Source organism: Capra hircus, chromosome 5 (genome assembly GCF_001704415.2).
Source record: "Capra hircus breed San Clemente chromosome 5, ASM170441v1, whole genome shotgun sequence".
Classification (NCBI taxonomy): domain Eukaryota; kingdom Metazoa; phylum Chordata; class Mammalia; order Artiodactyla; family Bovidae; genus Capra; species Capra hircus.
The window spans coordinates 30,625,699-30,648,166 of record NC_030812.1 but is presented as its reverse complement, the minus strand read 5'-3'; the positions used below and the strand labels follow the sequence as shown (position 1 = coordinate 30,648,166).

Here is a 22,468-nt window from a genome sequence, read left to right as displayed (position 1 = left end):
GCACCGCCCATTGGCAGCAGCTCCACTTCTGCATCACTACCCCTGCCCATTCAAGGTTTAAGCCCCACCCCACCCCCAGTCCAGCCTAACCTAGCTGAATCGGAGACTGTCTCTTTCCAGGTTTATGGATCACTCTATTCTCAATGACAGGAACTTCAGTCTGTATTAACCAGGATATGTTAGCAGAAGGACAAGATAGTACTGCGGATGGAGCAATGAAGAGGTGGTATCCTGGTTCCGATGGCTGACTAATGGGGAGAGGGGACTGAGAAAGTGCAATAAATAGACTGATCTAGAAGTAACTTGTGTACACAGGAAATGAGTGAGTGGGAAATTATTCCCCAATTCCTGTGAGATCAGGATTGTGAGAGATTCCTGAAGGAGTCAGAGCTTGGTACTTAGTTTGGGAGGGGCCAGGACAGACCACTACAAGGGGTTCTGAGCTCATGTATGGTAGGAGTCAGAGTCACGAATGCTGCCGGGCCTCAGAGGGGTCACGTTCTCTGCAGACTCTGCAGCTTCATCTTAGCAGATGAGAGAGGTCTACAGAACCCCCGGCAGGGGCCTGCCCCCTCCACCAGGCTTTGCCACTTCGGACCCAACCCAGGGCCCAGAACAGCTGCAGAGAACAGGGAATTTTACAAAGAGTTTGATTTTTATTGATATTTAAATATATTAAATATTTCACTGAAATACAACGGTATGCCACCCTCCCCCCGGCCTCCATGCTGGTTACATTAAAAAACCAAAGTCCATGGGCCTCCCATCCACTGACTCCCCCACCAACTGGCAAGGAAGGGGGCAATATCAGCCCGGGGGAAATGCATGGCTGGCACTGTGGTGCAGGGAGCCAGGGTGCAGACAGGCCCCTTCCACTAGCAAGAAGCAGACACGAGTCACTCACTTCTGCTGTAAGTGAAGCAGTCTTCCACTCTGGCCTCCTTACAGCCTCCTCCCCACCCCAGGACCCCATGCAGAACCTTCCTGTCCAGGGCTGTGGCTGAGGGAAGGGGAGCTGACTTCATCTGGACCACCTAGTCTTTTCTCTTCTCCTGCCTTGGCTAATGAAGTGACTGATGGCCCACTTGGTTGATACATGAAGATCCCCCAGAGCAGTCAGTACGAGCCAGAAACAACCTCTGCAAGGAACTAGAGTCAGAAAGGGCATGAGGAAGGGCAAGAGTACTACCTGCCCCTTCCAGTCCCCAAAGTCAGCAACTCTGGGACCCTCTCCCCTCTGCCTCTTAACACCTCTGAGACAAAGCGATCTTCAAGCAAAACTGTGGCCACTGCCTCAGCTTAAACAGGTACAGAGAAACCAAGGCACCGACTCATTCAGGCCAGAGGCAAGGCTGCAGGGAAGCGGGTGAAAGGCAGGCGCGGACAAGAAGGGAATCTAAGGCCCAGCCCTCCTAATCCTCCTGCCAGCCCCCCGCAGGCTTCATGGGGACTGGGGAGCCTGCAGCACGCTGGGCCCAGGCTGCAGACTAGGGACGGCCGAGGTCCGGCTTCCCCTCCCCTTGCCCCTAGTACCAGAGTCTGGGTCCTCGGGGGTCCCATGCTACCTAAGCCCCGAGGCTTACCACATCCCAGGATACCAGCTGGGGAAATCCAGGGGACTCCTGAGCCTCTGCCCACCAAACCCCAGAGCGTTCAAGTGCAAGTAGCACGGGGGCTCCAGCAGGCGCTTGGGTCCCTGCCCTAGCAGAGCACACGTGGTCCCCACAAGGCAATTAGGGATTTGGCACAAAAGACCTCCTCTCTCCAGTCACCCTCCTCTTGTTACCACACCCCATCCCACTCCTGTGCAAACTGGGCATCTGTCTCCATCCCTTGAAATCAGACATCCTGCCTTATTCCCAGAAGACAGAGGCCCACAGGAAAGAGGCAACCCAGGGTGGAGAGTTGAGGAGCAGGAGCGTAAGGACACATAGACCTGGAAAACACACACACGGACCACCGTGCACACACAGTTACACAGACACACAGGCCCTCCCCAGTGCCAGAGGTCTGGGAGGATGGGTTTAGGATCAAGGTCGTCTTCCTCCAGGCCCTGGCCCTTTTCTATTTGGCAACAGAAGGGGTAGAGACGCTCTGTGTCTCTTGCAGCAGACAGCAAGAGTGTGCGGGGGCAGAGTGGCCTGATCCTGACCTTCAGAGTCTGGCACCACCCCCATCCCTGGCCGGCCTGCTCTCTTTGGCACCTGCAGGCGAACGTCCACCTTCCAGTCTTCTAACACCCTCATGCACGTGCCTGCTCCCTGGCTGGGTCTTTTCACAGTACCAATGAGACCAGATGCCCCTCTCCCTGGAGCTGTGCAGGAACTGAGGCTAATCTGAGCTGTCAGAAGTCCCTTTGTTCCCCTTTGGGGACAGATCGTGGGACTAGGATTTGGCAAATGGAAACGTTCCCCTGAAATATGAACAGAGCTGGGTCTCCCGAGCCTCTCCCTCCTTGGCCCTGTGTCCCTGAGGGAGACCTGGTAGGGCGGGGAGGGCCCAGGACCCATGCTGGGGATGCAGGCACAGCAAAGGCAAGCGTGGAACAGGTACTCTTCAACCCTGCCCCAGTCTTTGTACAAAAGATTCCCAGGAAAAAGGGAAAGAAAGGGCCCAGCCCTAAGCGTGTTGCCCAGACAGACAGGGAAAGGGGAGGTGTGACAAGCTGCCATTTTAATCTCTCAGGCAGGAAGGGTCCCCCCACCTTTGCTGCTGCCCCCTCCCCTGCTCCCAAAAGCTGGAAGAAAGGAGGGAAAACAGCCCTACCCTAGATTTTAAAAGTTACTTGCATAATCCTCTTGGTATCCCCTCGTTCACCAGCCTGAGGACGTAGTTGAACAGCCTGCTGGGGTGTTCCCTTTGTGATCAGCAGGGTCTGGAAGCTCAGTGACCCCTGCCACAGCTTCCCCCAGCAAGCACAGAGTCCACCCAAATGCCCACCTTGGTCCTTTCAGTTGATCTGTAGCTGGGCCCTGCTAACTGCTGGGGCCCCCATTGAGGAAGTAGGTGGTCATCTCCCCCTTGCCCTTCACCTTGACCACCCCTCGACACTCCAGCTGGTAGCCCTTGGCCGCTAGAACCTGGTACAGGTCCGTGGTCACCTGGGGGGGTGGGGCGGGAGGGGAACCTGCTTAGGCCAGGATCCTTCCTGCTGCATTTGCAGGGGCCCAGGGGTTCTCTGGTCATGCTACTATCTCCCCCTATAACACCCTCCACCAAACACAGAATATCGCCACCCTACCCCTGTCCTGGCTGACTGCAGAGGGGGCCCTGTGGAAGCTCCCCACACCCAGACCCCTCCCAGCTTCCACTTACAACCCCCTCACCTGGATTCGGTCGGGGACCCCGGTGCTGTCCATTCGACTTGAGACATTCACTGTGTTCCCCCAGATGTCATACTGTGGCTTCCGAGCCCCAATGACGCCTGCCACAACTGGGCCCATGTTCAGTCCTGGGGTGGGCAGGGATAAAAGTAAGAAATTGAGAGCAGTGGATGTTCCCCAGTCAGCCCAGGGGGGCACCACTTCCTGGTACCTTTAGAAGGACCCAGAGAAGAAAGTGGAAAAGGGACAAGTCTCCTGGTTGTAAAGAATGCCAAGGAGCTCCCCTGAGTCAGAAGGGCTATGCCAGAACGGCAGCTAATCCACCAAAGGCTCATGCTGTGCCAACCGCTCTATAAGCATTCTACACTATCTCAGCCTCTCAACAGCCCTACAAGGTAGGGCTCATCATCCCCATTTTACAGAAATGGTACCTGAAGCTTACAGAAGTTAGGTGACTTGCTAAATAAGCCCATAAGTAGAAGAGCCAGAATTCAAACATTCTGACATTCTGACTCCAGAACCCACACTATTAACAACTCCCATCCACCACCTCATCTGGGAGGAAGTGCCTCTTACCAGACCAGCCACAGATAGGGACATAGGTACTGGTATCTACATAAACCTGGTCTTGAATCCCAGTTCAGCCGTAACTAGTTGTATGACCTTGGCTGAGTTATTTACCCACTCTGAAAATCCAACTCTTTTCTGTAAAAGGGGATAATGTGAGGATTGATATGTGTTTAAAAAAAAAAAAAAAGTCTGAGACAATGCTTAGCACATAGGAGGCCCTTAATAAATGGTATCTATTCTTAACATCAGATGATATAGGAAGCAAGAGAAAAGGAAACCCCCACAGGACTCCTGATGGGGAGTCTGAGACACCATCCCTAGCCTGCTGCCTCAGCTTCACCCCAGAAACATCCCTAGGAAAACGTGCCATCATCCAGGCCTTCTTACCAATCTTCATCTGGAAATTGTTGAAGGAGTGCTCATTGATGTGCTTCATCTGCTCCATGAGCCGCATGGCATAGTCAGCGAGGGCGGTGATGTGGGAGCGGCCCACCTGATCATAGGTGCTGGCATTCAGCCCAGAGGCAGCCATGTAGGTGCTACCAATTGTCTTGATCTTCTCCAGCTGCCGGAAGCGCTCCTCACTGATGATCTGGACAGCACAGGGGGACCTGGCTGTCAAGGCAGAAAGGCCAGACCCAGTCCTGCCCCAAGGCTCCTTCCTGGCCATGCTCTGGCCCCTGCCCCACTTCCCTGCCTCATACTTCCCTCCAGTATGTGAGCCCCGCTTCAACTACTGCTCTTGGTGCTGGGCTAGGAACTGGGAAAATGTTTCCTTTACTAGGCAGCCGTCAAAACCCAAGCAGGGACTTGAGCACACAACTCCAGGACAACTTCGACAGCCCGCTACAGAACCCAGAACCACAGGAGGGATATCAGGCATTAATGATTCCAACCCTCACCGCTAGAGAGAGTCCCAGACTGAGGAAGTGCCTTCTCTCCAGACCTGACCTGGATGTTCAGGACGCTTCCTCATATTTTACTTCAATTTTCTCTATTCAGGGGATCATCTTGATTACTTGGCCTCTTGAGGCTGTAGTCTACAGATTACCAGCTCCTTCTTCAATGACATCCACTTGCTAACTCTACTGGCCCCTCCACAGATCATGTCCTCCTTTGCTCCTCAGTAACAATGACCCTGCCCCACTGGAGCTGACCCTGCTGCCTGTGACACATTGATATCTGTCCCTCACTCCACGGTGCCTACCTTTACTCCTGCCCTTCACATCTCTGGGTCTCATGAAATGAGCCCCTCCAATCCTTGCCTTCTTATCCAAAGTTCTCCCACCTCTCATCCCCCCACCCTCTGCCAGCACCAGCCTAAGGGACAAGTACCTCATCAAAATCAGCAATGATCTCATTGAGCAGTCGCAGGCACTCGACACCCTCGTTGTTGGCCTCCAGCTCCACGTAGAACTCAGAGAAGTTGGCAATGGAGGCGAACATGACAGCCACACATTCACAGGACTGGTAGTAGAGCTCGTCGTTCCGGCGCTCCCGGGCCAGGAAATGGGCGGCCACATCCTTGGGCAGAATGTTATGTAGCAGCCGCCGGTTGTAGGCCTGGAGCTCCTCCATCTCCTCCTTCTCCCCTGTTGCCTGTGGATACCACACCCATCACCCACTGCCCAACATCCACAAGGCGTGGGTACAGCAGCCAACACCTGGAGAAGGGTATCTAAGGGAACCGCATGGGAGAAGAAAACCAGGGAGAGATGAGGCCGAAGAACAGGCAGAGGGGCCGAGGGGGCAGGGACAGGATGAGGCGGGGGATGGGGGTGGGCACAGGGAAAGCATGGAGCCACGGTGGCTCAGGGCAGGCTGAACCTTGACCAGACTAAGAGATGCCTGACACGGCCCAGGCTCCGCCCCCAGGAACCACCCACCCACCCCGGAGGCCTGCCCTGTCACCTGCAGCTTCCAGAGGAAGTCCAGGCGGGCGGTGGACTCCACCTGCTGGGCATGCAGGTACAGCGCCAGTGCAAACACCAGCAGAATCACGGGGGTCATGTATTTGAGTGCCACCCTCCCGGCTGCTGGGCTGAGGGAAGCAGAGGCGGGCTCAGTGGCTGAAAGAGGCATCTGGCAGCCCAGCCCTTTACTGCCCTGGAGCCCTCACTCACCAGTCCAGCCCATCAAAGGTCTCATTGGAAGAAGCCCTGGCAAGAAGATACAAGAGACAAAGTCATTGGTTCTTCCTGGGTCGCCAGGTCAGGGCATGGAAGAGGAGACAAACTGCATTTACTGAGCACCACAGATCAGGGACCAGGCCAAGGCATTTGCTTATATTAAGAGCAGAGATTCCACTCCTGGCTCCTCTACCCACCAATTATGTGACCTGGAACAAGTTGTTTAACTCTGTAAGCCTCAGTTTCCTCATCAATACAAGAGTGATCAGATCTAAACAATGTGAGCAAAAGGCTTAGCACATCCACAGCTATAGAAAGCCTAAAATTATAGAAAGTCTAAATTCTTAAAAAATGCTTTTAATTAAAAAAAAGATTTAGCACAGTGCTTGGCCATCAGCAAGTCTTCAATAAATGTTAGTTACTATAATCTTTACAACTACCCTGTGATATAGATGGCACTGCCATTTTACAGATGAAGAAACTGAGGCTCGGAGAAGTTAACTCACCGATCTAAGGTCACACAGCTAATAAGTGGCAGAGTAGGGATTCAAACTCAGCAGGCTGCAGAGGCTTTTTCTACCACACCATATGTTTCTGCCACATAAGGTGTGGGCTTTTACAGAGGAAAAGCCAGTGTTGTCCCAGGCAGAGCCCTAAAGCAGGAGCCCGAGTTTTGGTTCCTTTCCTAGCCAGGGCTCTACCCCAAGCAGCTATGTGACCTACAAGTAGTTAAGAGTGGATATGAAACATGCAAATACAAGAGGGAGTTTTTATTGTTAATGTGTAGCCTAAAGACAAAGGGATTTCCCAGGTCTGGGGTTTCCTTGAAGTCACTGTCGGGGGTCAGTTGCTACCTCCTTTTCCCCTATGTGAGGGATGAGTGGTAGCATGCCAGGCCACAAAGGGCTGTCAGTGACCTAGCAGGGTCAAGAGGCTCCTGGGGGATTAAAGGGGTTGAGAATAAACTCACAAGCCATGGACGCCCAGCAGGAGGTCATAGTTGTCAAAGATGGTGGCTGGGGGACCCAGCAGAAGCAGCACCAGATAGACGAGCCCCAGGACAAAGATCATGGCCAACTTCCCGATACTACTGATGTGCAGGAAGACAGAGCTGGCCAAGAGACTCAGCAACACGTTCCCAATGAAGTACTGCGGAGCGAAGGCAGAGGAAGTCTGGGTGAGAGGGCAGAGCACAAGGCACACCGCCGCCTGGCCTGAGCCCCCTCGACCGCCTCAAACCCAAGCCTCCTTCGCCATCCACACACCCTGACACCACACCACGCCAGGGCTGCTCCTGGAGCTGGAGGCTCTGGTGAGATCCTGGGTCCCCAGTGCCCACCACCAAGCCTGGCACAGAAAGGTCAGGAACTGGCACTGATCAGGACCCCCCCACCCCGCCTGACCACTGCCTGGACACCTCGGGGAAGCTGCAGGTGGGTGCGGTGCCCTCACACAGGGGAGCATCCAGGCCCAGAGAGTAATTGAGCTGCTGCAGGTGGCAGGCGGTAATGTCAGCAGGGGTTAAATTCAACATCCGGGCTGCACAAGTTCGTATGGGGGTGTGGTTACAGGTGAACTGCAAAAACAGGGGGAGAGGAGGTATATATTAGGGTAACTGAGGGGGGGAGGGGTTACCAGGGCCATGCCCAAGTGCCTTATATGCCAGAGGCCCAAATTCTCACTGAGGGATAACAAAGGCAAAGGGAGAAAGCCAGGAGGACAGGTGTTAACCTCACTCCTGCTTTGAGGAGAAAATGTGTCTCGTTCCTCTCTGTAGCCCCAGCACCCAGAACAGTGCTTGGCACAGGAGGAGCAGGAGAATTCTCCCTGGACCCTTACCATGCTGGCGACGGCGGAGGTGAACACAAGCAGGACAGAAAAGATGCCAACTGCAGTGCTATGTGCCCTCGAGCGGACGATACTGCGAGACACACGTCGCAGGGCCTCAGGGAACAGCTGTCAGGAGGCAGGAGACAGAGAGTGGCCAACGGGTAAGGCCACCCAGGGCCAGGCCTAGTGGCAGAGGCCTGGCCTTCTCCTCCCTCCCCACTCCCGGCCTGGCCTCCCCAACCAGCCCCGGAAGGTCCCCCACGTACAGAGCCACAGGTGTACACGGCGCAGGTCAGCACAGTGACCAGTAACAGCAGGAAGATCCCGGCGTGGATGCCAAGCATCAGGGCTGAGCTGGGCGGGAGAGGGCCAGGGAAGATGTTACTCTGGGAGATCTGGGGGTCCTTTCCCACTCCCTGGGCAGGCGGGGGGCAGGCCCTAGGACTGTGTGCTTGTGAGGGTGTTTAAGAAGGGCCTGGGAAGTGGTAGCGGGAAGAGAAGCCCAGCAGGGAGGGGCAGAGCTCTCACCGTGGGAAGACGACAAGCTGGATGAAGCAGATGAAGCAGAAGACCAGCAGGGCACAGGCCACGTAGGCTCCAAAGCGGGGGTCCACCTTGCGTGAGTACTGAGGGAGAGGAGACTGAGCTGGCTGCCACTGCCCTCGGAAGGCAGGGTGTTGCCAGCTGGCCCAGCTGAGGTGAATCCCCAGTGCCCGGTGGTCACCCCCCGCTCCCTAGAAACTTCTCCTGTTCCCTCACTTGTGTTCAGACCGCCCTGCCGGGACCTCCTCCTGCTGCCCTTGCACCCCTCAAACCTTCTTTTCAAGATCCTCTCTCTGGAAGGTGAGCAGGAACCGGCGCACGTGGTCCTTGCGCAGCTGATCGATGCTGCGGGCATCAATGGCCCGGCCCAGGAACTCGTCTACCTCATCCTCAGGGTTCAGGGCATCCTGAGCACCCCGGCTGAGGGCAGAGGACATGGCTTCACCAGGCGCCTGACCATGGCCACGTGACAGGTGATGAGAAGGGAGGGGCACGGGCAGCACTCAGAGGGGCAGGTGGCACCCAGTCCCACGCGACACGTCTGAAGTCCAGGGAAGAGGGGGATCTCAGCTCCCCACCGCCTCACCCCAGGCTGCAAGTGCCTTCACCCACCCGCCCTCCTCAACAACTTGACTTACTTGTCTTTGCTGGAATCATCGATGCCCTAGAGAAAGGGACAGTGTGTGAGTGAGGTGACAGGCAGGCCACCTTCACCTCTACAGTCCCTTCCTCACCCCCAACACTGTTCTGAGGGCTTTCCCCATAGACTCTGGGGAGCTTGGGACCCCTGGGATGAAATAAGCCCTCCCATTCCCAATTGCAGAAACTAGAGAGACAACAGCCTCCAAAAGGGAGGCGGAAGAGGGCAGGGCAATACTGAGTGTTGAGGGAAACAAGAAACCAAGGCCCGGGCCAGGCGTGGCGGAACCCTACCATCTGGCGGAAAGCCTTGGAGTCCTTGGTCCGGGAGAAGGCACGGTCAGGCACCCAGCGTGGCATCAGCCCCTCCATGGAGTTGGCCCGCGCCCGCTGTAGCTTGGCCAGCATGGCCTTCTCCTCTTTCTGTGTAGACAGCACAGGTACAGGCTGGGAAGAGGCGCCCAGAGAACGCCTCTGCTTGCTCCCTCCATCTGCCCCCTCCCCAGCCGCCTTCCCCAACCTGACCCTGACCCGTTTCTGGCTGGCTCCTAGGATGAGGAAGGTCTCAATGTGCTGCTCCTTGAGGTAGGCGTTGCGCTCCCCACCACGGCCCGGCTCCACCTCATAGTCCCCATTCAGGTACTGCAGTGTGGCCCGGGTGATGTGGATGCGGCTGCGTAGGACAGGTGGGTAAGACCCCGGCTTACCCGATGGCTCCCACCCCTTAGCCCTGGACCAGCACTCACCCAGCCCGGCCCCCGGCCTCCATGTGGTTGGCCAGAGTCACGTCATTGGACCACACGTCAAACTGCCATTTCCGCAAGCCAAGGACACCGCAGTGCACACGCCCGCTGTGGATGCCCACGCGCATGTTCACGTTTACACCTGTCACCTCGCGCACCAGCCTGGGAGGAGGTGGCCTGGCTTAGCTCTCAGTAGTCCTCCCCACCCCCAGCCCAGAGCCCAGGCCTTAAGCTCGCCTTGGAGCCAAGTGGGCAAGGACAGACCCAGCCACAGGGCACACGGCACACCCTTGGCGGGACACACCCTTGGCGGGACACAGGTAGGAGGCTGCACAGGGCTCAAGGACAAACCTTTGGGAACCCTGTTCACCAGCAGGGGTCCAGCAGTGTCCTATGGGACTGGGCGAGGAGATGAGGAATCGCCACCCGCCCAGCAGGCCTACAGCTGGAATTCTCTCCAGCATAAATCCCCCCTCACCCTGACTCCCCCTGCCCCATCCCAGCCGCTGGAGTCTAAGGTGCACGTGGATCTTCACATGGGCTGAAGCCTTTCCCCTTCCCAGGCATGGATCTCCAAGACAGAGAGACAGCCAAGACTGACGAAAGGTCCTAAGGACACATCGAAGGGCGGGGGCAGGCGGAGCCCCCCTCAGTCCCAGGAAGCCTGGGAGGGAACGGTGCTCACGAGATAGCCTCGATCATGTCCACCCCCATCTCCACGCAGCAGTGGGCATGGTCTGCCCGGGCCTCTGGCAGCCCTGACACGCAGTAGTAACAGTCCCCTAAGATCTTGATCCTGAGGCAGTGGTTTTCCTGAAGCAGAAAGAGTTGGGGGAGAGTCAGTCACCTTTACTCTCTTTACCAGCCAGCCCGCCTAGCCCACTACTCTCATTGCAGACTCCACAGGCTCTCACCCCCAAGCTGCTGCCAGAGAGGTGTGCCCCACCCGGTCACCCCTGCCCCCTAGCCCCAGCACCCTCACCGCAGCCAGCTTGTCGAACCGGGCAAAGAGCTCATTCAGGGTCATGACCAGCTCCTGTGCCGTGCACTGGGATGCCAGGCTGGTGAAGCCTTCAATGTCTGCAAACAGGATGCTGTGGACGATGGCAGAAGACGGAAGGACGGTGTGGCCCTCAGAGACTCACAGACCGCCCCCACCTCTCCCAGTATCCTCCCCACCCCACCCTACCTGACATTGTCATGCTTCTGAATGTAGATCTTATGAAACATCATGTCTTCTTTCTTTGTGTTGATGTCTTCTTTCATCTCCATGGCAACATGCTGGGGCAACACAGACAGCAGCAGCCGCTCCTAGACCAGTGGTTTCAACAGGGCACCACTATCTTCCTGGCCCCACACTTTAATCCCTCCTGGTCCCTCCACATCCTGGAACCCTCCCTGACCTCTCTGGAGACCTGAGCTTCCCTCCTGGACCATAGCCTGACCCTCCTCCGTTAGAGCCCTTGCCAGACACACACCCCAGTCTTCTCTGACGACACCCCATTCAACCCCTCAGGTGCACTGCGTCTATTCCCTCCCCTCCTCTGACAGGCCAGCAACTCCAAAGTCAGAGAGCCTCTGTGCTGCACAGTCGGGGGGAACCATTCACACTACTCCATGGCACAGGTGGCAGATCCAACCTGCAGGCTACTGGCAGGGGGCTGGGGAAGGCTGTGACGAGGGAGAGCAGCCCCACCTGCTGCCGGTTCTCATGCTGCAGGTGCAGGCGGGCCTGGATGTAACCGCGGGTCTCTTGAAATGCCTGGCGCTGAGACACCTCAGCCGGATAGTGTGTGCAGATCCCAATGACATTGGTGCAGAGGAACAGCAGCATGTTGGCACCGAGCTGCAGAGGGGTCGCAGTGGCAAATGGTGACCACTCCCAACACACACAGCTGCAACTAGCTAGGCTCTCGGTGCACGCACTGCTCTGGGGAGGAAGCCAGGATCCTGTGCCTTGTCTTCCCCAAGCCAGCCCCACCCCTGCAGTCCAGCTCCCCATTCCCCACAGGGGTCCAGCTCCCTGCCTGGCTCACCCGTGGTGAGAAATGTGATCTTCTCACAGCTCCTGGGAGTGGAAGCACCAGCCAGGGCCAGGTAGGTCACAGGGCCTGGGCCCAGCACTCTCTGACTCCCTGCCCCACAAACACCCCAAACAAAAGACATGCTGCTGCTCCAGCATGTGGTTCTCCTCACAGGACGACACCCAGGAGACCTGAGCTCCAAATCTTCCTGTGCGTGCCCAGGACAAGTCACCTCATCTCTCTGGGCCTGTCTGCTTGTCTAGAACCTGGAGAGGGACAGTAAGATCTCCAAGGTTCCTCCCTACACTGACATAAATTAATATGATAATAATGACTACTGTTATTACTGGAGCTAATTTGTTGGCTATTTACATGCCTGGATTCTATAGGTGTGCTTTATACATTAATGGATGCATTTCTTACAACTCTTATGAGATGGGAACATGATCTTATTTTAAAGGTGAGGGACTCAGGTGCACAGAAGTTATATAACCTGCCCAGGATCTCACCACTGGTATGGGACTCGAGTCCAGGACAGTCAGACTCCAGGCTGTATCCTAACCCTACCGTGTACTACAACCCACGTTCCCAGGACTCCAACTCACTCCACTCACCAACGCTTTTGAGGCCCACCTCAGAACCCAGGCTTGGGGAGTCATCAATTTCACAGACACGAAGAACCCTTCTGAGCTGGGATGGGGTGCCACCACGCCTGGCCACTCCCAACACTTGGTCCAGCCAGGTCCCTACACCCTAGGACCCCAAACCAAGGGTGTTCCATCCTCAGTCAGCAGCAGCAACAGTGACTAGAGAGCGAGTCTAAGGGAAGCTGGGCTCAGTGATTCTGGAACTTCAGGAGTTAACCTGGCACTCATGGCTCCACCCCAGAGTTGGCTGGGGCAGGGCTCTGGTTTTGTGAGAAGGGAGGGCAAGAGCACCAACTGGAAGCCAGGAGTTCTGGGCTCTGCCTGGAACCAGGACTCATCCTGCAAAATTGGGCCTGTCACTCAGTCTCTGGGACCTCGGCTTCTTGTTCCTTGGGTAAGACGGAGGGTGGGCCAGCTAACCCCCGCCATTCCCAGCTCCCGCCCTCTAGGACTGGTCTCCCAGCTTCCCTTCTCTGTCTAGCTCACAAGACCACCCCCTTCCCAGCAGCAGGGGTGAAGAAGGGGGGCACACTCTCTCCCTCGGGGGTTTCTAAGAATAGCCCCCAGTGGGGGAGAAGAAAAGGGGAGGCAAACCAGGCAACTTCCCTTCCTGGCCCCAGGAGCCCAAGAGGAAAATGTGAGTCATGGTGGAGGGAAGGGGAAGGGGGACAAGAGACTGAAATAGATCTGTACACAGACCCCAATCCGACTGTGAGAAAAAATGGCTGCCAGGACACTGCAGGACACACCAGGCTGGACTGGGTCACTGGGTGAAGCTGCTCAGTGTGTCTGGGTGAGCGGGTCAGAGGAGGTGAAGGGCCTGGATCTGGAAAGGGGCTGCCCAAAGACCATAGAAAGGAGGCCAGAGCCCCACCCAGAAACCTGAAAGCCAACTGGGTGCAGGGAATCCTCAGTTCAGAGAAGGGGTATGGGCTGCCCTGGCCCCAAGGGCTGGCACAGGCCATGGGCAGCTTCCTCCACTCGCCCCAGGAATGTGCCCACTGAGCCCCACTGGTTGGGCACCCTGGAGAGGCGGGAGACTGGTGCAGTCCTGGCCTCCATGGAACTATGGCTCCCTAGTCAGGCCCTGGGCTTGGCTCTGGGCACCAGGCCAGCAGAGAGCAGGGAAGAGACACCTATCTATCCTAGAAAGGATGGGGGATGGGAAGTCCCACCTCCAAGCTCCTCCTTCCCCAAGAGGGCAGTCCAACTCCAATGCCCAGTGTGACAGCTCCCCTGGAGAGAGATGGGGGCTAGCAACGGCAGAAGGACCCTGGCCCTTTAAGAGATCTGACAGTGCCCTGCGGGTATGTGCTCTACAAACAAACTGGCTATAAGGTTACTCTTAAAAAGGTACATTCTGTTCCACAGGCAAGGCAGGGAAGGGCATCATGCCAGAGCACCCAGCTTCTCACCCTGGGAGCCCCAGGCAACTTCCTCTTTGTGGGTGGGGCTGGGTGGGCTACAGGCCACAGGCTCTGGGCAAGGCAGAGCAAGAAAGAGGACAGCACCATCTAAAGCAGGGGCCAATGGAGGGATCACAAGGAGTGTTGGGGAACTGTATCTACAGCAGCCCCAAAGGCTCAGCTGGGCAAAAGTCCCTGTGCCTGGTCAGGGGATGACATGAGACAGCCGACTCCACTGGCTCACGTCTCTCTGCAATGGACGTCCCGGAAGCCCCTTTACTGGGTACCGTCCCCTCCAGCCTCCCCACACCTTGCTGCAGGTGAGGACACCACCCTATGAGGCAGGGTCCTCAGCAGCATCACAAGGTCGACGCCATTTGCATCTTCCTTTTACAGAATGGGAAACTAAGACTGGGAGAGGCAAGATGTGCTGTCCGTACTCTCACAGAGAAGATTTCAGCCCCTTGGACAACCAGGTCTGCCCGCAGCCAAGCTCTTACGAGAGCCTCACCTCACATACCGCTCAGAACCCAGAGGCAGAAGCCCACATGGGCAGAGAGCCTCAAGGCAGTTGCCAGAGCCCTGGTGCTCAGTGGGAAGTAGGCGAGACGAGGTCGGAGCCTAATGCCCCTCTTGTCCACAGTCCCACCCCAAACTACTCCCAGCCCAGGAGAGGAGAGACCACCCATCACCTCTCCTGTCCTCTTGGAGCTGGCCTCGGTCCAGGAGACAGGTGACTCCTCCCTTGCTAACTCCATCGAAAGCCTACTCGGTCCCCCCGCATCACCGCCGAGAGCTGCCTAGAAGGCAGGCACCGAGCCCGGAGTCTCAGGCTGGGGGTCAGGGGTCAGGGTAGGATGTAGCCTCCCCTGCCCTCTCAGCCTTGCCCCCACCCAGGGGCTAAACATCACCTGCCCTTCTCCAGCCCTCCACGGTGTCTCTGCAGATGATACTATTTCAAAAGCCTCAGGCTAAAGAGCTGCGGACAGTGGCCCATGGGAGCAGAGCACAGGGTCTGTAGCCTTCCTCCCCCTCAGCAGGGCCTTCTGCCCCAAACCCCAGATGGAGACTGACCCCCGCAACCAGGCCTCCCAACCCCTGCCCCTCCTTCCAGATCCAGCCAGACATCCCTCACCCAGTGTCCATCCAGGGCTCACCCACCACCCTGATCACCAGACCCCTTCTCATTCCTGGCCTGATGCCCCAAGGCCTACCTCCCTGACCACCCACCTGCTTCCAGAGGAAGGCATCACCACGGTTGAGCTGCCAGGCCAAGACCAAGTGCAGGGTGGAGAGGCCCAGGCCGCTGAAGACAGCGGCCCGCATGCGGATAGGGAGGAGCGTGTAGGTGATGTAGACAAAGAACACGGGGCACCAGAGGCCTGCAGATGGGCTGTGCGGGTCGGCTGCCAGGGCGCCCCCGACCTGCACGGCCGCCAGGATGCCCAGCACCACGTAGCTCACCACCCACATGGAGTCCTGGCGGAAGCTGTGGCGGTTGCACACCACCATGAGTGCCACGAAGAGGGTGGCGGCACAGGCCAGCAGGGCCACATAGGCGGGCTGAGGGCGGGCGGGCGCTGCGTGGAAGGCCAGCAGCACGGCCGTGAGCAGCACGAGCGCCGCCATGAGCAGCGTCAGACTGCTCTGGTTCATCTGGAAGAAGTACCGCTGGTACAGGCGCTCCAGCTTGGCCGAGCGGAACTGCTTCGACTGGAACACCTGCACCAGCTGGCGCCAGCAAGCCCGCCTGCTCCTGGTGGCCACGGCGGGGGCCGCCTCCGCTGCTCCGACGGCCACGGCCACCTCAGGGTCCTCGAAGCCCAGGGCCACCGCCCGCAGCCCCAGCTCCGGGCCCTTGCCTGGGCCGCCCCGCCGGATGAAGGCCTCATCCTGCCAGGGGCACCGAGGGGCAGTGGCGGGGGTTGGGCTGGGCGGCTGCGCACCCTGGAGGCAGCTCATGTAGCGGGGCGTGCAGAAGCCACTGGTGCGGGTCCCGCGGCGCGGCCGCTGCTGCCCATTGCGCTCCCCCCAGGCTGTTTTCCGTTCATCCACCTTGGGGACCAAGAGGCCGCTAAACCACGACATCCTGCGGGGAGGAAAGGAATGAGACGGTGTCAATACCCCATCACAGGCCGCCACCACCAGCAGCTCTCACTAACTGAGCACTTTCTGCTGCCAAGCTGAGCGCTTCAGGGACATCCTCCTCCTAAAATGACTCTGAGGAAGACCAAGGTAGCCCTAGTCAACAGGTGAGAAAATCGAAGCAGAGACGGGTAGGGTCACCTGCCCAAGGTCAAGCAGCCACACAAGTGTAAGAGCTGAGATTCTAACCCAGATCGGTCTGACTCCAAAGCCATTCACTTAAACATCCACCTCTTCCTTACAAGGCACTGATTGGTGTGACCTGTCAGTGAGAAAAGCCGCCTGGCTCAGGAGAGAGGGCACACCCTAGACAGGGGCTAGCACCACCCCGCACTGGGGGACTGGTGCCACTGGCGTCCCAGTGGAATCTGATCTGATTTTTCAACAGAAGCTTTAAAAAAAAAAAAAAGTAGACTTTAACACGACATCTCCTGGTTTGCAAGGAGGGACATGTTGGCAAGGGACTTCCCTGGTGGTTCAGTGGTTAAGACTCCACTCTCCCAAAGCAGGGGGCCCAGGAGCCATCCCTGGTCAGGGAACCAGATCCCACATGCCATGTGGCGCGGTCAAAAGATTTAAAAAAAAAAAAACAAACTTTGGCAAGTAACCAACATTTCTCAATACTGCAAGCCAAATAAATCACATCTATGGAATGAATTCAGCCTGTGAGCTGCCAATTGGTGACCTCTGTACATGGGGGGGATCTTGCACGCGTGCGCTCGTGCACACACACCGCTCACTTCACCGAGTGAAAGTCAAACTCTCCCTCAGGTCCCAGCTTAAACGTAACTTCCTCAGGAAGGTGTCCCAGTGCCCCCACCCAGACTAGGTTTGGTCCCTTATTCACTCTCCATGCATTCCCTCCGTAGTACTGATCACAACTGAAACTAAACCATCCCTTGGAAAAGACCCTGATGCTGGGAAAGACTGAGGGCAGGAGGAGAAGGGGGCCCAGAAGACAAGATGGTTGGATGGCATCACTGACTCAGTGGACATGAGTTTAAGCAAACTCCAGGAGATGATGAAGGACAGGGAAGCCCGGTGTGCCGCAGTCCTGGGGGTCACAAAGAGTCGGACAAGACTTAGAGATGGAACAGCAACCACAACAGCCCTTGTTTATTGTGTGACTCTGCCCCCAGACTACAAATGTTATGGAAGGACAGATGACACCTAGTTTGTTCAGCACTTTATCCCCACCCCCAAGTACCCCGAGCATTGAGCCTGGCTCATAGCAGGAACTCAACCAATTTATATGTTGAAAAGATAGGAAAAAAGCAAGCTCAAGGGACTAGTTCAGAGAAGCTAACGTGAAATAATAACTAATAGTAATAATCCTATGATTCTCCATCTCTCTTTCTGCACTCTGCTTCACTTAGCCTCTTTGCTGTTCCCCAACACACCATGCACAAGCCAGCCTGGGACCTTGGTGCTTGCTGTCCCTTTTGCCTAGAACAAGGGCTCCTCCAGGTCACAGCTCAAACACCCCCTTATCAGTGAGCTTTCCCTAACCACTCTATTAAAATAGCAACCCCCTTTCCTGGCGCTCCCTATCTCTCTTCCGAGCTTTATGCTTTATTTTTCTCTACCACTCTTATCGGCAACTGCCATTCTATATATTTTTCTTATTTGTTCATTGTCTGTCTCTCCTAACTGGAATGCCAACTTCACGAGGGCAAGGATTTTGGCCGGTTTTGCTCACTGCCACATCTACAACACCTAGAAGGGTCTAAATGAATGTTCGCTGAGTGGACAGATGGGTTGGGGGACGGATGGATAGATAACACTTCCATGCACTTTCCCTCTGCTTTGAACTACTATCTGATCATCACCAAAACCCTGTGAGGCTGGTCCTGTGGCCACCCAGTGCACAGGACAGATTTGACAGCCAAACAAAACAAAATGCAACTGAGGTCCACTGTAGTCTTACACGGCCAGCCCAGACTCTAGAGATCACAAGTAACCAAGTCAGCCCCAGACCTCACGTCTCCAGGAGGGAAGTGTCTCGACCTGGGCCAGGAGGACTCCCTGACAAAACCGTGGACGTGTCTCCAGCTGAGCCCAGCTCCGAAGGTGAGGGTGAGAGCCCTGCCACCACGGATGCCTGTGTCCCCTCCAGGGCTACACTCCTCCGTGGCCACGGGGCACCCTGAGGGGCTCCTCATACTTAAACCTCCAGAGCGAGCAGCACTGACATTCGTATTCACGAGAGGAGTACCCAGCACTTGCCCCAGGTGGCCACAGCAGCAGTGCTTCAAGCCGACAGCCAGGGACCCCCAGAGCAGAAGGCAGCCTGGGGACCTCTCCGCACACGGGGAACCCCCATTCCCAAGCACACTCCGCCGAGTTCCCTCGGTGTCCTTCAACCCCTCAACATCACCAACAGCACCATCTGGAGAAACAGATCCAAAACCTAAGACTTCTGGGCAGGCTGGCGTTTGGAAAAGGTCACCAAAGAAAGCCTGGCTCTTCAAAACACTTCCCTGGATACGGGGTCTTGGGAATGAGACCAGGCTTCAAACCGTACTGTGATTATTTGCTAGCTTCACGGCCTTGGACAACGTTACATCACCTCCCTATGTCACTTTCTTCATCTGTAAAATGGGAATAAGAAGTGTTGCGGGGAAAGAATAACAGCCCCTGCCACACACATAGTACACACTTAATAAACGTGAGCTCTTCTCCCCGCCTTCCACCACTTTGAACCCAAAAGCCTGTCAATGTCCAAGAGATGGAAAGAGAGGAAAAATCATGAGCAAAACCCCACGCGTGCCAGCCAGTCACGTGTCGCTATGTCCTCAACTGTCAGTCTCCAGAGCTGCATGAGACACAGCCCAGAGCGAGCAGGTTGCCCACTCCCTGTGATATTTCGCTTCAGTCTCCTCACCCTCACCCGTCCCCTGACCTGTCCTTACCGCCACCACCCCTCGCCACTGGCCAGACCTCTGTTCCCAAAGGACCCGTTTCTGGCCATGTTCCCGCCCCCTGGAAGCACATTCTAGCATGTGGCTTGTACTCACAGAGGAAGGACACACACTGTCCAGCAGAACGCATGACCCTCCCAAGAACACTCTGACCCCACAAGCGGATAGCTTTGGAGATCTGTAATTGTCCAACCAACTGCAACCATCCCACCCTGGGCTCCACTCCAGGCGCTGCCCAACTTGGGAGAACTCACTCCTGGCACCCCATGCCAGGCTGGTACGGCAGGGAACAGGGCAGGGTACTGTTCAAAGCCACAAAACTTCCCTATATGGGCCCCCACCCCTACATGTCCAGGAACCCAACTCTGTGAACCACAGACCACCTGCTCCTCCCCAGATGCAGGCTCCTGAGCCTGTGCCCGGGACCCCTCCTCCCCAGGCTCCTGGTCTCTTTGCTCTCTCTCACCGATCTTCTGCTCCAACACAGATACAGGCACCTCCGGCTCCATCTGGGAGCTGTGTCCATGCAGCCTGGCAGACCCAGGCCCAGGGCCCCTGACCCCAAATCTGGATCCTCCGGTGGGTCTGCGACTTGGAGCCTGAAGCAGGCCAGGCCCCAGCCCCAAGGATGGCTGTACTTGCTGCTTCGCCCTACACCCTTCACTCTACACCCTCTTCCTGGCCACCTCCTCTTCCCAGGACCCCTCTGCCCCTGCCCTCCTTGGCAAAAGGAAGCTCCGGGGGGACTTTAAAAGGACTTCAGAAAGTTCATGGCAGAAGGCGCTGCCCAGGCTGGGCACTTCAGTGCCAGCACCACCCATCAGGCTGGGACGTGGGCCTCAATTCCAGGCCTATCCAGATGTGGATGAGCCTGGCCAGGGCCTGTATCAGGAGGTCCGGCGACCCTATCCCTCCCTTCCGTAGCCCCTGGTCTCCCTGAAGATGGCACTGAGCTCCGTCCTCCGCCACAGCCAGAAAACCCCCATCAGGCTCCTCCAGTCACAAGGCACTCGGGGCAGGGGAGGCTGGGGAAAGAGTCCACCGCCTGACTCTTGATTCGAGCTTTTCAGTCGGGCCCCAGAGCTGTTCTGAATAAAGTCTGCCTTAGCAGCCAGCCAGCACACCAACCCATTCTGTTCCCAAGGTCTGGGGTGAGGTGGGTGATTGCAGGCAGAGGGCACCCCTCCCTCCCTTCTTCCCCAAGCACAACCACACTCTACCTCAAACTCGGAGACGCACCCACAGCCCGGCTGCAAAAACCTCAGGGCAGCCCCTCCCCGCTGTACATGCCTCTCCCCATCTTCCCCGCCAGCCGGGAACTCACTCCGGGTGGAGAAAGAGAAGCGCCCAGCGAGGGGTGAGGGTGGGAGGCTGCAGCCCCGGGCCTGAGTCCACCGTGCCCCATCCATCCCCTCCCGGACTTCCCTCCGCCAGTCCCGACGGCCCGGAGCTCCCCGCTCCTCCGCGACCACAGACCTCTCCGGGGGCTGCGCGGGAGTCCGCCCGCCGCCGCGCCGAGACCCGAGCGCCGGGCGCCGCCGCCTCCCCGGACGCTCCTCCGCGCGGTCTCACCTGCCGGCCGGGGTCGGCGCGTCCCCGGGGCCCCCGCCCCGCCGTCCCCGCGGGCTCCGGCCGGCCGGCAGCCCCGCGGTCCTGCTCCGCGCCCGTGCGTCCCGGCCGTGCCGCCCGCCGTCCGCCGAGCGCCGGGCCCGCGCCCCCTCCCTTGTTGTCCAGCGCAGCCGCCCTCTACCCCGGATCCAGAAGTCCCCTCCCCGCCGGCTCCCGGACTCCCCGCCTTAAAGGCACAAGCTCCTTTTGTCTGGGCACCCCCTCCCCCCCGCCACCACCCCGGACGCCCGGCCGAGCGGCCCGGTTCCCTTAGGGGGAGCGGGGTAGGGGCGAGCGAGCCCGAAGAAGAATGGGAACCCTCCCTCCGCGCGCCCACTCCTCTCCTCCGGCCGCTCCCTCCCCCAGTCTCGGGAAAACAGGCGGCTACTGTTCTGGGATCAAGACCCCGGGGAGGAGCCGGCCGGCCGGCCCTCTCCCCACTTCCCTCCACCCCCGGGCTGCCTGCTCGAGCATTCTCTTCCCACCCTCACTCCCGGGGTCCCCCCACGCGCAGGGGAAACGCACTCTCCAGCAGCGATTACCCGACCCCCTCCCGCCCCCGGCCGGCGCCCAGAGGGTCAGCTTCCTTCCTGTCGGGGTACCCTGGGACTGAACGGGTGCCCAGCACCCACTCCTCACCCCTCCTCCCTACCCCAGCCTCCACCCCGCCATTCCCGCCCCGCCTGCCACGGCTCTGCTCGCTCCCGAGGGAACTCGGTTTAATAATTAATAAAGATTTCATTCCACAAGGCGCCAGGTGTGTGCGGCCTGCTTCCCCACACACCACTTTTTTCCTCTTCCTCCTCCCTCCGGAGCGTCGGCCCCACGTGAATCTCCTGCACCCAGAGCCCCAGGGGGCCTGAGGGAAGGGGCACTCACCACGTGGCCCCACTCTCTCTGGGAGGCCGCTCCCCAGCACCTGCCCTTGTGTAGACACACACCTGCACCTTTCACACACACACTTTTTACCCAAAGGGTTGTCCTCTGTGGAGTGGGGGTTGGGGTGGAGAGAGGGTGCATTGCTAGGGTGCTGAGAAATTGTTTGGGACTTTTATTTATTTCCCAGGTTTTCAAGCCGGGAGCTGCAGCCCAAGTAACCTGGATGATGGGAAAATCACGTGGAAACCGCTTTAACCCTTTGATGGTTAGAAAGACGGTGTAGCCAGAAAGGAGAGGAGGGTGAGTGACCTCACCCAGGATGTAGGTGATTCTGGCTTTAGAGGGGGTGCCAGTCCTCCCGAGCTGGGGAGAGGGCGGCTTGTCAGCCTTCCCCTGGAAGCCGCTCGCAGGGTCCTCAACCAGCCCAGTAGCTCATCCTTCCTTTGGCAGCGCGTTCCCCACCCGGAGGTCCCAGCCTAGATATGGGAAGCTGCTCTTCAGACCCAGCCCTCCTGCCCTCACTTGCACTGTGCTTCAGGGCCCAACTCTTGTCCTTGCCAAACTCCTACTAGGATCCCAAAGCCCAGGACAGAGCCTGAGGCCAGAAAGAGAGGGGAAGAATTAAGAAAATCCCTTTCAGGGGGCTTCCCTGATGGTTCAGTGGCTGAGACTCCGTGCTCCCAATGCCTGGCTTCCATCCCTGGTCAGCGAACTAGATCCCACATGCCGCACCTAAGACCTGGTACAATCAAATAAATATTTTTTAAAAGAGAAAAAAAAGCCTCTTTCAGTCACTTATCAGGCATATATAATTGGAAACTCTTCATCTGCGGTTAATCATCACTTACTCTCTTGGTGCCTCATCTATAAAATAGGGATAAAACTATCTGTCTTGTCTTACAAAATTTTCAGGATAAGCTAGAAAAATGTTGGTTAAAATGTTTGAAAATTGAAAGTGAAAAAGGGACAGTTTATTCTTCCATGTATGAGTCTCAGTGGTGCAGGCCTGGCTTGTAATTTGACCTTTGGGGCCTTTCTGCCTGACTTCTCCCTTCAAGTAG

General features: G+C 57.3%; 2 protein-coding genes across 3 annotated transcripts in view; one reads left to right on the top strand and one right to left on the bottom strand.

The window, feature by feature from the left end:
- LOC102182479 overlaps window positions 1-1,145 on the top strand; it is a 43,097-nt gene extending 41,952 nt beyond the window's left edge. Inside the window, exon 4 of the mRNA XM_005680017.3 lies at window positions 121-1,145. Coding sequence (XP_005680074.1) covers window positions 121-169 — 49 coding nt within the window. The 3' untranslated portion in view covers window positions 170-1,145. The remainder of the gene's footprint in view (window positions 1-120) is intronic.
- Window positions 637-20,558, bottom strand: ADCY6 (adenylate cyclase 6). 2 transcript variants are annotated; one of them, XM_018047856.1, is made up of 22 exons: window positions 20,493-20,558; window positions 15,085-15,943; window positions 11,474-11,623; window positions 10,967-11,088; window positions 10,760-10,871; window positions 10,463-10,590; window positions 9,781-9,939; window positions 9,566-9,707; window positions 9,329-9,457; window positions 9,034-9,059; window positions 8,668-8,815; window positions 8,381-8,478; window positions 8,119-8,206; window positions 7,862-7,978; window positions 7,440-7,598; window positions 6,993-7,171; window positions 6,017-6,052; window positions 5,805-5,934; window positions 5,229-5,492; window positions 4,281-4,485; window positions 3,327-3,451; window positions 637-3,101 (listed from the first exon to the last, which is right to left on the bottom strand). In XM_018047856.1, exons 2-22 carry the CDS (start codon window positions 15,940-15,942, stop codon window positions 2,976-2,978), a joined length of 3,501 nt encoding a protein of 1,166 aa, XP_017903345.1. In that variant the 5' UTR covers window position 15,943; window positions 20,493-20,558; the 3' UTR covers window positions 637-2,975. The 2 variants fall into 2 exon arrangements, with proteins under 2 accessions (XP_017903345.1, XP_017903346.1); XM_018047857.1 differs by lacking the exon at window positions 20,493-20,558 and adding an exon at window positions 19,387-20,181.

Excerpts from the sequence above, each read along its gene's own strand:
- ADCY6 (XM_018047856.1), bottom strand. The coding sequence starts at position 15,942 with ATGTCGTGGTTTAGCGGCCTCTTGGTCCCCAAGGTGGATGAACGGAAA. Across the intron at positions 9,458-9,565 it reads TAGGAGCCAGCCAGAAACGG|AAAGAGGAGAAGGCCATGCT; the intron begins GTCAGGGTCAGG and ends CTGTCTACACAG. Across the intron at positions 6,053-6,992 it reads CTGCTGGGCGTCCATGGCTT|GGCTTCTTCCAATGAGACCT; the intron begins GTGAGTTTATTC and ends TCTTCTTGCCAG.